At 29.2% G+C, this 18,101-nt stretch overlaps 2 protein-coding genes across 2 annotated transcripts in view; one reads left to right on the top strand and one right to left on the bottom strand.

Moving 5' to 3' along the window:
- Nucleotides 1–525: 525 nt before the first annotated feature.
- The window catches only part of LOC136977327 (ATP-binding cassette sub-family C member 4-like), a 231,954-nt gene continuing 214,378 nt past the window's right edge, over nt 526–18,101 (top strand). The window contains exon 1 of the mRNA XM_067272795.1: nt 526–566. The gene's annotated coding sequence lies outside the window, so the exon portion shown is untranslated. The remainder of the gene's footprint in view (nt 567–18,101) is intronic.
- The window catches only part of LOC136977278 (ATP-binding cassette sub-family C member 4-like), an 81,132-nt gene continuing 73,323 nt past the window's right edge, over nt 10,293–18,101 (bottom strand). The window contains exons 24-27 of the mRNA XM_067272741.1: nt 15,479–15,568; nt 15,215–15,387; nt 10,619–10,724; nt 10,293–10,556 (exon numbers count right to left, since the gene is read on the bottom strand). Coding sequence (XP_067128842.1) covers nt 10,380–10,556; nt 10,619–10,724; nt 15,215–15,387; nt 15,479–15,568 — 546 coding nt within the window. The 3' untranslated portion in view covers nt 10,293–10,379. The remainder of the gene's footprint in view (nt 10,557–10,618; nt 10,725–15,214; nt 15,388–15,478; nt 15,569–18,101) is intronic.

The raw sequence follows: 18,101 nt of genomic DNA, 5'->3' as shown, positions 1-18,101 counted from the left end.
ACATAGATAACTGAATAAACCTTTATACTTTAACATGCTATTTGAATTACTAAATACTCAAAAATTAAAGAAAACCAACTTATTTATGTGCCAATACGCAAACACGACGGTTGCAGCAACCTCGTAATTGCTTTACTTAGAAACTTCATTGCAGGTGTACTTACACAAAAAGCGCTCTGATATCCAACGTTGCATAAAGTCGCAGAATTTTTTATTTCACTGATTTTCCTAAAAATTATATTACTGTCAGATAGAAAAATTAAGTTGAACCAATTTTGAATTTTTACTTACACTTATTTTAATTTTTCTGCATAGTAAGTTAATCTACAATCTATGATAATTCCACATAAATAATTATATTCTATTTCATTTTTGGTACAGTGTGGCAGCGAGCTGGATGAGCTGATCTCGCGGGCTGGATCCCCCCCCCGGGCCGTAGTTTGGTGATCCCTGCTGTAGAAGCCTAACTTATCTCGGATGAAAGATATTAGTATAGAATGGAAATTAAACTGAATAGTAAGTAACCCATTCGATTCAGCTGGTGTTTTCTCTCGTGCGTTATTCTGGTATGTAATGACGTTTAAACGTTTTAATAATTGTTTAGTAAACTCTTTAATAGTGTAACCTTTAGTTCTGAGCTATAGGTGCAATTAAAAAAAAAAAAAAAAACTTAGTTTTACTGTTACCGGCTCTGCTATTTATAACAAAAGGAAAGTTGGCGATTAGTAAAAATTACTCAAAAAATAAAAAAATATAAAAATTACTCTTTAAATTAATATATTTTTTTATTTTTGTACTTGGGACGTCTTGAAACGTCAACAAATGTAAAAACTTGGAGAGTTTATTTTGTATGTATGGATGTGAGTGTATAGGCCTATGTATGTGTGGAACACGACTTTGTTTACCCTGTTTGAAGCTTATTAACTCCTGTGTCTTTTGTTGTAAATTTCTGAGCTTTCTCAGAAATTTGATTATTGCGGAGATGATGCTATTGGATTTTGGTAATTAAAGGTCGAGGGGATAAAAAAATAAATAGGGTAGTGTGTCATATTACGAGTAAGATCTGGAGTTATTTTGCTCGTTATTAGCCTTTACAATTTTTTATATCCCCAATACTACCTTAAAACTAAGTTTATTTTAAATTTTATAATAATTAAAAATATAAAAGGTTATTTTTTTTAATACAATGTCATAGCAGATGGTGCAGCCCACCAGTGGCCAAGCGGTCTTTTTTTCTAAATACTGGGAGTTTGGTCATGGGTTTGCGCCTCGCTCGGACGGGGCTGGCCACGTATAGTTTTCCGGGTTTTTTCCACGTCTGTAACGCCTAAAGAGGTGCCAGTTTCCCTTAAAATGGCATCCCCCTAGGTAGGTTGCCCAAGTGTTGCGTTTCCATAACCAAACAAACATAACAGATGGCGTTACCAAATGTTGCTAGGAAAGTAAGGAAACTGGATTTTTTAAAATGTCATCAGCTGTTTAGGTATAAGGATTAATTTTCTATTATATTTGTATTTAATTTTTTAATGTTACCAAAAGAGAGAATCAACAGCGAAACCTGCTGTGTGCACGATATTGCATACAGCAGGTTTTACTATTGAAACAGATATTGACAAGGTATTTATGTGTGTATATAATTCGTCTCTGTAATCCAAAAGGTTTTTGGTAGACGATCTCACAGCAAACTTTAAGTTAGGAACTCTCTTTTATTCCTTAAAAAATGACATATGCATTTCGGGTCGGTCTTTGAAAAATAAGATTACAGATAATGTTTCTAGATATATTAATAGTAGTAACCTTAATAATATAGATCAGTTAAAAAAAAACAGGTATTGTATATAAAATTGAGTGTAACTGTAGGAATCCATGTAGTTATATAGGAGAAACTGGCAGGGTATTAGATATAAGAATAAAAGAACATAAAGCGGCTATCAGGTTGAGGTATAAAAATTCACCCTGGTATGAACACACGGAAAATAATAAATGTAAAATTAATCGCGATAATATTAAAATTCTACATCATGAAAGGGATATATATAAACGTAAATTTAAAGAACATTTAGAAATTAAGAAAAATCAAAATAATTTAATAAATATTTCTGATGGGATGCAAATCGATTCTAGATGGTATAGACTATGGAGTAATAGAGGGCGCTATACAGTGATGGAATGGTGATGTTGTTGCGATTGATTTAAAAGTGGTATTCTAATGTATCACTAGTGGGTTTGATTGTTCGCAAGCTATTTATATTTTAGTGGTATGTATTGTATTAGTTATTGTATATACTGGTTGTTTACAAAAAATGTCATAATGTATAATTGGTTTTTAATAGTGATGTTATGCAAACACTTCAAGTGCATTTTAAATGGAAAGCAAATGGTTGGGTGTGTGGATGTAGTGGTAGCTCATACACAACTTTTACTTTAAGAGTAAGTAAGTGTGACATCTTGTAATGTATTTGTGTCATGTGCTGGGTTTTATACCTTCTCTTTTATGTTTTTGAAAAATTAGCACTGAGGAGGGGTTGGTTGAATATACCAACCCGAAATGCATATGTCATTTTTTAAGGAATAAAAGAGAGTTCCTAACTTAAAGTTTGCTGTGAGATCGTCTACCAAAAACCTTTTGGATTACAGAGACGAATTATATACATAGTAACATACAGCAGTCCAGATACAGAGTATTTATGTGTATTTGACAGAAATTGGAAAAATTATACATTGTTATAGTCGATATTGGGTTAGTTTATATTCTATTCGGTATATATTATACAAATTATTGTTTAAAAAGCAACTTTTCATTTATCTAATGTATATTTTTGCTAAACTATCATTATCGATAATATCGTATATAAATATTTTATAGCAGAAAGTTCGAAGTTTCAATAAGGAATTTAACTTAGGATATACTATTAAGGCCGTGTATACTTTCATTGTTATTTTAACCCAGTTCAATTCTCTCTGAAAAATCAGTAAGTTACAAGCTAGAGTTTAGCTGATTGCTAACTGTTTTCACGTATTTTTTTGTAATGTAAATTTCTCATGAACACTTTGATGCATGTATTAGCAGGATATAAATTTTAATATGCGATTTCACAAATATCGAAAGCGGAATTACCCAAGAATTAATAATATATCATACATCTATAATGCAATGTTACTAAAAAAATGATCGGCAAAAATCTTAAAATATGGATTTAAAAAATTAAAATATTATAGATTTTTTTTTATCTATATGAAATTTACATACATAATAACAATGAATGAATGGCATAAATATTTAAAATCCAATATACTAAAACACGCAAATAAAATTTTAATTTTATAAAATAATACGTTAATTTAAAAATATTATTTTTGATAACTCAAAATAATGTAACTGAAGTAAGCTTTTATACTTTTTATGACTCGTGAGTTGAAGTTATTGTAAAAAAATTGAAGGTCTTATTTGTATAGTGTAAGAATAACAAGTGTTATTCTCATTCTTGTATTTATGCGAGAGCGAAAAGATTCGTTGGAAATACGAATAATTGCAGATTAAATCAAGAAAAAAATATATATTTAACGCTCGAGAACTTCATTTAATTTACGTTTTGAATTCGTCATGATGATAATGATGTTGTTGACAATATACATCGTATAATTTAAATTTTTTTAATACACGTGGCAATGAATGAAGTATTTTTCAAGGATGATTTGTTCTGAGAATTTTATGAGATAAATGTTCTTAAAATATAAATATAAAAGGTGTATATATAGAAAAGCAGATTAAATTCATTTTCATAGCTTCTGTCATTCTTTTAGTAGTTTTATCTCTATCTACACACAGACATTTATAATTATATTATATTATATATATACATAATGTAAAATGTAAATTAAAAACATGTTACTTCAAAATATTTGTGATAAATATTCTCAAAACAAAGCATTGTTAAAAATACCGATACACACACACCAAGCATAATTCTAAAACCCATCCTCTTGTTTCCCTGTTGGCAAAGCTTCAGAATACATCTAGGTGTCAATAGAAGGCAGCACAGTAATAATAGCATTACGTTATCGTTTTTGGTGTTTATTTATTTGCTTGAAATATTTTATTAATAATTTTCAAAAGTTTCCTTATATCCTTTAATCTTTAAATATGAAGTAAATTTTTGCTTCTTTATTTATACTTGAATATAATTTATTTATTTATTTATTTGGAAAGTACGGTACATCGAAGTAAACCAGTGAATAATAAGTTAAAACAATCCTATTAATTACATGTTGCAGTTTTCTTTTTTTCGTTGTTGCATTTACATTGTAATCTCGGTTTAATTTTTTTCTTCATTGTTTGTTTTTTATTGATTGTTTTAAGACCAAATTATGTTATTGAAGCCATAACAGTCATAAATAACTAATAAAAGAGCAGTGAAAAAATTAATTTGTCAAATTAGTAAAACAAAACAATAATATCCGAAGTAAAACATCTGAGATGTAAAGAATATTTCGCTGGGTAAAAATACACCCGAAGTGAAAGCCAAATTTTTTTTATATTTTTTTTTTTTGTAAGCTTTTGTTTGATATACATAAGTGTGAGTGCCTGAAATTTAATGAACTTTTTCCTATAATTTTTTCCCCAACATTTAATAATAAACTGGAAGGATGTGATTGGATTCACTTCTTTCCAAAGGTGACATAGCTACCTAATGTGTCACCTGGAATCAACGATCGAAATTCAACTATTAGGCCGTTATAGATTAATTCCTAATAAGGTCATGGGAAAAATTCAGGACAGACCTCATAATATAAAGGAGAGGTCGATGAGTATACGGGAACCTTCATCCAGTTTTTTCTTGAACTGCGTGTGCCCACACGCAGTTCAAGAAGCCGCCCTTCGTCTCCATTGCCGATGTTAACCGTCGCTGTTCAAGAGAAAAAGGACTTCTCTCCTTTCGGAAAATCTTCGAATCTGAGACTACAAACAATTAAGGTATTTATCAACGCGCAAACGATTGTAAACTCTCTCTTGTGGTCAGGGTCACGATCCTAATCTTTCTACATACATATATATATATATATATATATATATATGTATGTAGCGAATACTAATTATATATATATATATATAAATTAGTATTCGCTAAGCATCTAAACTGACGTCTGTATATAGCTTGTAAATAGATCAAATTGAACAATAAACAAGTATTTTGTTAAATGATAACTTTGTGGAGTGTACTGTACTTCTTTCAATTGCTTCCATTTGCTTCATTCTGAGTCCAATTGCCTACAAACACGACCGCTCGTGCGTGTACGAACTACTACCGAACAAGGAAATTTCCGTGTCCGTTAAGGTACGGTGGTGCCAGTCCTGACCTGGCATCAAAGTGGTGCCGACCCTGCGGTCACAATAAGCTTGGAGCTTTGAAGCGATACCATAAGCGCTCACTTTCTAGGGGCGATCCCACGACTGTATTACAAAAGTTCGGCGATTTTAATCACTCGGCCACTGGTAAGTCTTTAATTAATAAAAACGATTTCTTGAAAATACAATTCAAAACGTAATACTTCAAATTTACACAAATAATGTTTATGATGACTTTAAATCATTTTCCGATACTTTTGATTATTACAACTATCAATACAGAACTGTTAAGACAACAATACGGAATTAAAAGTAAAAATTATGTAGTGACAATATAAAACAAAATATCTCTCTCTCTCCATTTTACGATTAAAAAATTTATTATACATGATAAGATAGATGTAATATCATTTGGTCATTATACGTTTTCCTTTTATTTCTTACAGATTCTTTGATATCATCATTCTTCCAATATGGATATTTAACATTATACAAAAATAAAAAATGAAAAAAAAAAAAAAAAAATTTGAAACTTACTTAATACATGGTGTCTGCAATAAAACACACTCTTTTCTAAAACAGGCAGGGAATAAAGCAGAATTATTAAAATCATCACAAAATAAAATGTACGAATACAAATTTTTTATAGTAACAAGATAACGATAACATTATGTTATAAAAATTTTATAAAATGCCATTGAGTTAATTGTAATAAATAAATATGTATAGAAATTGTACTAAAAATGTAATCAATATTGTTATGTTTTTGTAAAATCAATATTGTAACCTCTATTAAAATGAGTGCTGTATTTTATACATATATTGACATTTCAAAAATTATGTTAAGTAGAACGTTATAAGTCTATGAACTGACTTAACTCCCAAGTTCATTTTTGAATTTGCAAATAATTTAATCTGAGAGTTAATATGAAAAGTTATATATTTCTCACATCATGTATCAAAAAACAGATTAGTCATGCAAAATGGAGTCAATTTCAGAATATCAAGAATTAAACGAAGAAATCAATAATTTTTCAATATACTCTGATTGGAATAATATAGTGAAAGTTTCAAATTCTCCCAGATAAATTTGTTAAAAATTATGTGCGTAAATTAGATAGGAAATAGTTCGAAAATACCAACGATTACAAATGACACTCTACAGGAGCTATAAGATTATCTACATTGGGATTTAGTTTCCTTTCATCAAATTCTAAACAAAGATTTCATAAATCATCTTTGTTGGTGTTATGTTTTAAAATATCGAAAACTAGATCAGAAATGTATTGCTAAAATTCGCATAGTTTATTATTCAATGTATTTTATGATATTTTTAAATAAATTAAAAGAAAAAAATTTAAATGGGGGTATACTTTTTAAGGAATATAATTCCATGTGTATCAGATCTTTACATGTATTACTGTGGTAAAAATAACATATACCCCAAAGTGTATCAAATCACTACTGCCAACATCGTTAGATATATTGATTTTTTTGCTGCCAATAAATCAAATTTTACAATACAGGCATAATAAATATTTTTGCAACTTCGAGCGCTCAATTGCTTCACGGTGTAAGTTTGGCTTGGATATAGAGAGATTCAACTGTAAACATTCGAAATTTTTTTAATATATGAAATTTTCTCGTTTTTAACCCTTTCCATGCTGAAAACCATTAGCATTAAGTAAATAGGTGGAATTCGTTATGTGGCGCATTTTTGCGTTTTTTCTTTTGGGGTAATTTTTTAAATCGTGATATTTTGCTTCAATATCGCGCTATATTCAATCTGTTTTTTGTGTTTGATTAAAAACATATTACAGTTTACGATTGTTTAATTTTTAGTTTTATACATATTTAAAATAATGTTAAGTTTACAAACAAATTTGAAGTTTATAAACAAAAGAAAAATAATTAATTTACAGAGAATCGCTGTACTTTGTACATCTGTTAGATAGAAACATCTGTTCTTTTTAAAACAAAATAAACTGCAGCTTTCTACCTAGAGGGGGCGAGAAGTTATTGCCATTATTCACACTATGTCTCTAATTACTTAGCTGGGAGAGTAGTCGACTGTTATCCTGAAACGACACAGATATTAGTCAGCTGCACGATTGATGCGGCTTTGCTCTTATTTTTGTACAAAATATATATGAATTCATTTGACAAAAACTTTAAAGCCAGTTAACAGCACGAACATCTTCCATCGACTTACTATAAGAAGGTGGAGTTTTCCGGAAATATTTATCGCTAGATAGGTTTAAAAACATATTTACACTCCTAAATATTGTCGAATTAGCTAATTTAATGTCTAAGTGCATTAAATTAGTTAATTAGAGCTAAAAATCGATTTAAAAGGCGAATTTACTTCGAAGGTTGAAGGCGAGGCTTTTCGCGGCAATTTTTACTTTTCAGAAGTCTGTGATTAGTTAAAGTAATGTCAACAAAGACAGAAGATACTCAACAAAACCTTAGAAGGAGTTTCCCTTTGATTGCTTTCAGCCAACTGTGTAGTTAACTGCGAAGATTTACTGTAGAATAGTAGGGGATGTATTTATCAAAATATTTATGGTCCAGGGATGATAACAAAACATTTATTGGCTTAAACAAAGTCAATCGTCATACAGAAGAGCGAATCAAAGCTAAGATCTCTGGAAAACTCGAATATAATGCAAATTAATCGAATTTTTTGATGAATTTTTTAATTTTTACAAATCGGTAAGTTTCGCATCACCGATAAACGAAGAAGTCACGTGATACATACTGATCGGTAGCTAACTGCATGGAAAAGATTAATTCAGGTTTTGCTTTTGTCTTTTTTAAATAATAGCATATAAAGATAATTTATATTTGGTTTTGAACATTATTTATTTGTAAAAGTTGTTAATTAATATTTAAATTTCTATTAACTGTCACGATCACGATTTTAGACTTTACATTGATTAAATTGTTGTTTTTTGCTTACAATTTGTGTTCATTTTTAAATATCCTTTGAGAGTTTTTGTAAAGGGAAAGAAAACGTAGTGAAAAAATTTGTAGTTAAGCCTGTATACACATTATTAATAAGGGATGTCTTCGGGATTCCCAAGAATTCTCTAATTCAGGAAGAAAAGGAAATGATGAGACATATACGTTTAATTATGAAAATGTATATAAATGTTAAACTATGTGTAAGAGAGGATATATTTAAACTGTTACAAAAAAAAAAAAAAAAAAAAAAAAAATAATTAGGATTTAGGGAGGCTTTGAAGTTTATTAAGGTTAAGCCCATATTTTTTAAAATTTATTAATATTAGGTAAATTATTGTAATTTTCAATCCGAAAAGAGCTATGTTATATGTTATTCACAATCTATATTGTGTTTATTAGAGAAGGGGATTAAAAGTCAGTAGATTTATTTCTTCAATTTCAAATATAGGTTGTTAAAGGAAAAAGAGGGAATTCCAACTATTTAGAAAACATATTTACATATACATAACAACTTAGAGGTAATCAGAAGATGATGAGTAAAAGGTTGACAAATAAAATAGGTAAATGTAGGATGGCAACAGTTCAGACAATATTATTTGATATTGACAGTGATAGCGATTATTGATGACATGGAGGCTAAAAGAAAGATATGTTAGTGATGTTTTAAACCTATGTAAAGAAAGGAAAGGTGTACTAGGCACAATAAATGCTTCATTCATATTCTAGTTTTGATAGTGCAGAATATTATATAAATTACCAAAATATGTAAAGTTAATTTGAGTGTCATAAGAAGTGTAATTTCTCATGTCAAAAATACAAAACTATTTTATGCTAAACACTATTTCTCACTGTAATGAATCAAGTAAGATTGTATAGCACACTTTATTTAGTGTTAAAGTTAATATATTATTTAAAAGAATAGTTTAATTTTATCTGGATTAAATTTCTATGGATATATAAATGTATCAGAGGATAAACTATGGTTTTCCTAATTATATTGTCATACACATGTAATAAAAGAAAACAGTAAAATGCAAAGTTATTTACTTATTTTACCATTACCTATGTATTGAACTGATATATTATTCTCATTCATAATATGTAGCAATATAATAGTTTTAAACAGATATCTATCTAAAACCTGGATAAATTAAATAGAAAATGAAATTATTTTCGATTTACTTATATCTTCATCTCTAATTTAAAACTGTCATATTAAGTTTTTAATAAATTAAATATACTTTTTTTTTTCTTTATGCATGATATAAAATTTAAAAAATGTAATAATGAATAAAATTTTATTGACAGAACAGTATATAAAATTATAAAAATGCTTGAAAACGGTAAAATTACCTACCAACCAAATAGATAAACTAACTTCTAGCCCTGACTCTAACGCCAGCTATCGGCAATCTGACACATTAACTCTATTTGAGAGCATAGCGCAAAAACCAGTATATCTATCGGTTTTGCTAGTATTAATATATACCAAGTGCTATAAAGAAAAAATTGAAAAAACAAGTGCCTCATATTCAATAGTTTCTTGTTTACAAAATAATAAGGTTATTTCTCTTTATATCGCTTTCTTGTATAGTTGAAAGAAATGAGAAACGCCCTTACGTGTTTTCAACGACATATATTTAATTTAAATTTTAAACCTTATTTTTAGAGATATTTTAAACTTTAATATTGTTCTGCAGAAAATACAGAAATTTCATACGATTTAACAAAATTCCTTTTTTTATACTGTTATTTTTTATTACAATTTTTCATCCGGTATAATCGAAACTTATTTGAATTTTTCCTGGTCTTTGTAACATCTTTCTATCGCAAAACATATGTTACACAGAAAAATTTGAACTTCCAAATAAAAATGCATATATAAATTCATTAGCATAATTTATATATACTATAAAATATTTATATTTTTTACAATTTTGCATATTATGTTTCTTCAATAATTAATATTTCAAAAAGATGTTTTTATGAACATGGTTTTAATTAAGAAAACATTTCACAAACCTACAAATATAAATATATATGGATGATACTTTTTTGCTTTAGGCTATAATTTTGTTCCTGTGATAGTTTCTTTGGCATAATACTTATTCTTGGCAATTTTGTATAAATCATTCATTGTAGTTACTCCTGTGTTCTTTACCAAATTATAAAAAGTACCATTTACATTTTTTAGTAATGCATATGGTGAGTCAAATTCTTGTAATCTTCCTACATCCATTACCTAAAGATTTTAAATTTGTAATTGAAATCACATATATATTTTATATTATAAAAAAATCTTACCATAACTCTATCTGAATCGATAATTGTATGTAATCTATGGGCTATTGTCAACACTGTACATGATTTGAATTTCTCTCGAATTATCTTCTGTATGCAGTTATCAGTGCTAATTATAAATAGAGAATACGTCATGATTTTAAATATCAGTGTCAGTTTAAAATACAAATATGTATAAAAATGGAAATAATTACTTAAAAATTTCACTACTAAGAACCTTGGATGAAGATGAAAACCACTTATTATATAACTAGTATTTTTTCTATTAGAGATTAACCATTAAATATTTTACTTAGAATAAAAATAAGGTAAAAATATAAATTGGATAGAATTGATTTTAATTAATGGACCGTAACAAATAGAAAATATTTATACTTAGTGTCTTACTGGAGGATTTTTGATGAAAAATTATTTTCTAATTAGATGTTAGAAATGGGAGGAAAAGTTCTAAAAATTGATGTGGCCAGCTTCTCTGTGTATCATGTAATTGAACTTAGCTATTAATATTTATGATTGTAATTATACAGCCACTCGTAAAAAAATTTAGAATGCTATGACATCGTAAAACTTGTAACATTATTTCAGCACAACTTTCAATGGAGTAAACATTGCCCTATTGAATTTCTCACATTCTATCAAGACAACTAGCACAAGCTTCTTTGCTCCTTTGCAACTATAAAAAGATCACGTGTGTAAATATTTCACAAGAATAAATAAAGTTTTGTCACTGTTCCTCATCACGTTTCAAATATGAAGAAAGAAGGTAAGCTCATACAATTATGCACGCATATATAAAAGCCACGGGTTTCATCCATTATGAAATTATGATAGGTAAAATCGTACTTCTGATTAATCTTTTTTTTCATCGGTTGCTTTAACAAATCAGTTTACTCATGTGAAGTCTGAAAGATGCCTTGCCAGTTTTAAAAATTATGTAGTAGCTCATTAGTAGTGAAATGTATCATTATTCTCAGAAAGAGTTAATGTTTCTCATCTGACAAATTTTCTGGTAAAATAAAGTTTAAATTTCCTATGTTCGATAATTCATCCAATTCTGTAAGTTATCTTATGGAATATGTTATCAGATAGACAGAATAAAATATCGAAAATATAATTTTAAATGTTTGAATACAATAATGACTTTACTGAAGATCTTTAGTTACCAATATTCTATCACAGAATAATTGATTAATTTTTTATGGTCCACGTATTATTTCTTTCATTACAACTCCTGGACAAAAATTAAAATATTCACCTAACTGAAAGTTAGGTGAATATTTTAATTTTACGAAAATCATTTTCGAGATACGAGTACGAAAATCATTTTCGACACTACATAAACAATGTCTATGTATATTTATTATACCCATTAATCAGACAAATTAACTGAAACGTTTTTTTGTTACAAATGGAAATGAAATGACAAAAAATAGAATATTTGCTAAATATGGGTTAAATATAGGAAATACAATAAAATAAACTTAATATCTTGTGGCTTCGCGTTTGCCATAATTAGTGTTCTCAACTGTCGGGCATAGTGCGGATTAATGCTTCGCATTTGTTTCTGGCGATTCAGTTCCAAATGTGTCGAATGCATGTCACTAGTTCCTCTCTAGAATTCGATCATCGTTCATTAAGTCGTCGTTTCATGACTCCCCACAAAATATCAATGGGTTTAAGTCTGGGAATTGCTTGGCCAAGGCAAGATTGCAGTCTGTCATTCTCGTAACCAACGTATCGTTGACTTCGCGATATGAGAGGATGCTCTGTCTTGTTGAAATAGAAATGTTTTCTTAGTTAAATATGATACCTCTACCGATTGTATCATAAATTCTTAGATGTTATGATATGTCTATGCAATGACACATTTCCGAAGATCGCACAGTTGTCCTATGCCGTTAGCAATCATGCATCCGCAGATCAAGACAGATGATGCAAACTTCACGGATTTCTTCATACAGTCCTTTTCGAAGACCTCTTTGGTTGTTTTCCATACACGTGAGCGTTGGTCACCACAGGAAAGACAAGACAGGGATTCGGTACTGAAGAGAACATTATTCCAGTCGTCTTGTTCCACATGAGCCTCTCTCTGCACCATCTAACAGTCTTTTGTTGTTTGTTTTTCGTTAAAGATGGCTTTGTCTTGGGAACACGGAAGTTGAAGCGCACCTCGTGCATTTTTCGGCATGTGGTGCGGCTACTAACTTTCACACCAGTTGCTCTCCATTAAGAATTCAAGTATTCAACGCTTAAAACGGTTTCGCACGACAATCCTTCTCACGTTTCTCTCATCCCTCGCAGTCATTGGTCGTTTACGTCCACATTTCTGGTGTTTGTTAGTTAAAATTTCAACACGGTTTTGTTGTTTCACTACTCTAGAGACTGTTGGCTGCGAGCAATTTACATAATTAGCAATTTATTTTTGTGTTCTTCCACTCTGTATAAAGCTATGATAATGTCTTTAGTTCTGTCACTGATGTTGCACTTATACCCCATTTTGTACTATTATACTGCTCTGCTCAGCAATATGAAAATTTTCATTACAATTTAGTTTTCTATGGCTGTTTCCTTGGTTATTTTTGCTAATATTCTACTTTTTTGTTACAGTCAAACTGTTATTCTATTTTTTGTCATTTTATTTCTATTTGTAACAAAAAAAAGTTTGAATTAATTTGGATGATTAATGGGTATAATAAATATACATAGACATTGTTTATGTAGGGTAAAAAATAGTTGCGTGTTGCTCATGAGAAAATGTACACTATACTTTCAGTTAGGTGAATATTCTAATTTTTTTGTCTAGGAGTTGTAGTTTATTTTTGATATAAATAACATTCTTACTCAGCACAATTAACCACAAATCTCTCACACAAATCTCTCACGTTTTGGTGTTTTCGTGTGGCTTTCTCATAATTATAGCACAGTAAAAAAATTAAGAGTAAAAATGTTGCTAGTCGATTGAAATTCTCTTCTCTATCACAAAGTTTGTACATAGTAGCTAAAGCTACTAGAAGTTTGAGTTTAAGTTACTCAAAAAAACAAAGCCATCCAACAAATAGGTGCTATGTTTGTTGAATAGCTTTATCTCAAACTGGACTAATCCCAAAGATGATGTTTACAAATACCAGAGCACTCTGGAATTCTGTGCACGCCACACAGACAAGGTAAAGAGTTGAAGACAAAACAAACACGAAGTAGATAAAAAGCAATACCTCAGACCATACGTGCCAGGTCACCAACACCAATCAGTAATAATTGAAAACTCTTTTTGGAAAACTGCATTCAACAGTTTATTTTCACACAACAGAAATCTGAAGTTATGTATGTTGACCAGTTATTTACTTTTCTAGTTATTATCCTCCACAGGAATTACTATAAATTTTACTATTCATCTTTTTCTATTTTTGTTTTTTTATTTTTTTTTTTTTTGCCCTATGAAACCAGAGTCGCCCTTTACTGTAGACATAATGAGTTAAGACAGATTACCAATGATAACGGTTCAGTGGTTAGATGAGGATCCAAATAGCTCATGGCTTATTTATTGCACACATCTTTGGAAGTTTATCTGGATTCAATTTCAGATCGCGTGGAATTATATGCTGATGTTTTGTCTACTCAGTCAATTTGTTCTCTTATTTCTAGCATTATATAGAACGTGCTCAGCAAAATATTAAATAATAATCTAACACCTTTATGATTGCCGAGAAAGTTTAATTTAAAACAAACGTTTTCGACCTATTCCATAGGCCATCATCAGGTTAAATAAACCGACAAAAGGAACAGTTCCGTTCCAGAGGATCGAATACAAATATTTAAATTTCAAAAAGTTGACAACGGATTAAAAGATGATAAATAATAAACGAATATTGTATAAAATTAAAAACAAGGAATAAAATAAAAATTAAAATAAACTCAGAAAAACTCCTAAATACAAGTATCAACTAATACTAATGCAGAACAATAAAGTAAACATGTAAATTAAGAGTTCCTTGCAGAGTTTTTAACCATAAACTTCCAGGCCGATGGAAGGCCTTCAGCGTCCCTCGCATTTATACACGCCCCTTTCAGTTTTGTTTTGTAAATCTCTATTTTCTCAGCGGTCCTTGCTAATGTTGGGGAGCTCACGGGTTTAATAATGTCCGCTTCATCCCATTTAACTACCGAGTTTGTAAATTATCTTGGCAACGATAAAGGTGTTAGATTATTACTTATTTCTAGCATTATGTCATTCTAATCATAATGAATACCAAATACCTAATATATCCAACTTTTATCTAAGCAAGCCTACTTTACTGTTAATTTCTGTTTAAAATGAAAATTAGTCTATAAGTCAATGTTTGATTTATATTAATCACTAATTGAACAAAGATTTTAAAAATCTTTGATCAACTTTAAACTTCAAAAATGTTGTGGGGAAAATAATCCAATAGTTAGTTGAACAGTAACAATTCAGAATATTACAAAATAAAACACAAAATGATCTGAAGAATTTGTAAAATTAAATTTCGCAAAATAACATTTGTAAAAATTCAAGAATTGTAAATAAGAATAATTGAAACTTGAAATTAGATATTTTTCATATACAGTATGCATTCTAACCTTTTATCTATATTGGATGTTGCTTCGTCCATGACAAGAATTTTATTCTGACGAAGAATTGTTCTGGCAAGACAAATTAATTGTCTTTCTCCTATGCTGAAATTTCTTCCTCCTTCTGTCAAATGTGTGTCCAAGCCTCCAGGTAATTTACTAATAAGTCCTTTTAATTGTACCTTTTATTCAAATATTTGAAATAAAAAAGAATAATAATTAAAAATTTATGAAACAAATCAGATACCATATTGGAGGGTATTTATTTCTAACCTCTTCTATGACTTGCCACAGCATTTCTTCTGAATATTCATTGAAAGGATCGATATTTCTTCGAAGAGGACCAGTAAATAACATAGGATCCTGATAAAATACACATATGCTGTATTATACAATTATGACTATATTAAACATTAAAATGCATTAATTTAAAAATTAACTTTCCAGAAACAAGATGCGTGTTTTTGTAAGTAAAAGCAATACTGCGATTATCTGTATTCACTTATTTTATTAAAACAATTTTGATAAGTTTGAATTTTCCAGGACTAAACTCATTATTAATAAATTAGTCGATTTATATATATTTCATATTTAATTTACAATAAAACTGTTAAAGCAATATATATTCATTAATTCGGCAAATGCATTGCCAAAGTATTGACAGCTTATGGGAAATGACAAGGTGACCCAAGAATTTGTAAGTTTGCAACATATAATAAAGATGTATGATACGAGTATAACAAAAACGGCTGTAAATTTTACTTTGTGTATACTGCTGAATGAATCTCATTTGTTTATCAGTTCTCATTGAAAAGAATAAAAATTATTTTACTAGGTGACACGCTCGATCTTTACAAGTGTAAAATGACAGCACCCCGATATTTTCTTAGATCTCTCGTAAAAATGTTTAAGACACTATATAATCAAACAATTTTGAACCACTGAATCTTTAAATGCTCTTCATCAGACAATTCGAAATCATCATGTACAGTACCTTACATACAGACAGTATAACAGACTTCTCGCTATAACATCTAAAATTCTCTGAACAAAGATAACGATTGTAGAACAAAAATAGTTACAATTGACGTAGAGTTAATTTTTTTAAAAAATTATACGTTTTCACTTTCAAAGACAATTTATTTAACATAAGAGCCATTTACAATCAAAATTTAATTTAGGCATATTGTTATAAAGTTGTTAAACATACACATATTTATTACTGAAGACACCTGAATTACCACAAATATTTAGATAATTTTCAACTAATAAATCATTCGACGTTTTTAAGTTGTTCAGTCAAGCCTGTAGCAAATATTTTACTGTATTTAGCATTGTATAATATATATATATATTATACAATGCTATGAATGAAGCATTATATGAAAAATTTATTAACATATATATATATATATATGTATATAAAATTTTCATGTTACATTATTATAAATATACAAAATTCAAATGTCCAGCATGAAGTAATCGAAAGAAACATCATCAAGTGGTTCTCATGGTTTAAAATTTCTACTTCTTTAATTCTATATTCACTGAATTATGAAATTGTGTGAGAATCGAACAAGACAAAAGGAAAACAACTCAAAGATGAGTTCACTAGAAGCTAGTATATGTCAACTTTCTGACCTGAGCGAGTGTAAACTTTCACTTTCTTGGAGACGGTAGTGACACCTTTTCGCGACTTTTAATGACCTCTAAGGTATTTGCTGCTTTCAATATGATGTGGAACGGCGATTTCAGTCAGTTGTCACCCATTCTTTCAACTGTTCAGTTTAGTGTGTTTGTGTGCGTCTGTGCCACCCCAGATTCCTCGTCATACATGTACTGTACTTGCTGCTTCACTACTGAACTGCTAGTTGAATGAATACATTCCGAAGATCCTCAATAGAGATTCTAGTTTTGATTTTGTAAGATACCAAAAATTTGTAATCTATCTCTCTCAACGAAACCGCAAATATCCTGTGTAACACATTGCACCAACTTTCGTGTCGTCTAATAAAATTTAGTTGTAGTAAATTGTGTTGAGTTAATCAATTTTTACTGAATTTCGTCTTTTCCTACTCCATCCGCTTTTTCCTGGTTTCACATACAAGATGGCGTCATTGCCATTTAAAAACACATCCAAAACTCGTGTAGTAGAAATAACATACTTGGTGTGAAAATGAAAGACAGACGTAGAATCACACAATTGTGTTAATATAAATGATTTGAAAAAAGCAGAAATTAACTATCAAATTTAGCTATAAAGTGTTACATAGTGAAAAAAAGTTTTTATCTTGCAAAGTTGGAAGTAATATTTTTCTTCATGCTATTGTTGTAAAATACCAACACAACAATATGAGAATGAGAAAACTTTGTATTGTTAAACATAAACGTATTGGCTTACCGGTATGAAATTAAAATTAGTCCTAACATTAAGAAAGATCAAACAATATGAGAAATACTATTATTTAAATATATATTAATTCTACATTGATATTTTGTGCAATTCCAGTAACTATACACGATACTTGAAAATACATTGCCCTCGCACCTCATTCAAATTTTTCACAATGTCATGCACATGGTGACAGTAAGAACCGATGCTCAGTAATATAAAAAGAATTACATATTTTTTTCAACCACTGAGTAAAGATCACATTAAAATTGAAAAATAATTTATATCATTTATGTGTTACTATATATATATTTTTCTTGTATATTAATTTCCTTTTACTTTTTTGAGCATGTGAGTAGTAGAAAAACCTTTTATCAAATAAGTTATGATTTCAGCCAAGTCGAAAATGCTAAAGTAGTGTAGCTAAAGATGGCTGATTTACCTGAAACAAACCAATCTAAAAATAATTTCTCGGGTTTTTCAATTAATTCGTATCTGATCCCA

Source organism: Centruroides vittatus, unplaced genomic scaffold (genome assembly GCF_030686945.1).
Source record: "Centruroides vittatus isolate TY-2023 unplaced genomic scaffold, ASM3068694v2 contig_453, whole genome shotgun sequence".
NCBI classification, from domain to species: Eukaryota; Metazoa; Arthropoda; class Arachnida; order Scorpiones; family Buthidae; genus Centruroides; species Centruroides vittatus.
This window is presented reverse-complemented; position numbering and strand designations above follow the sequence as displayed.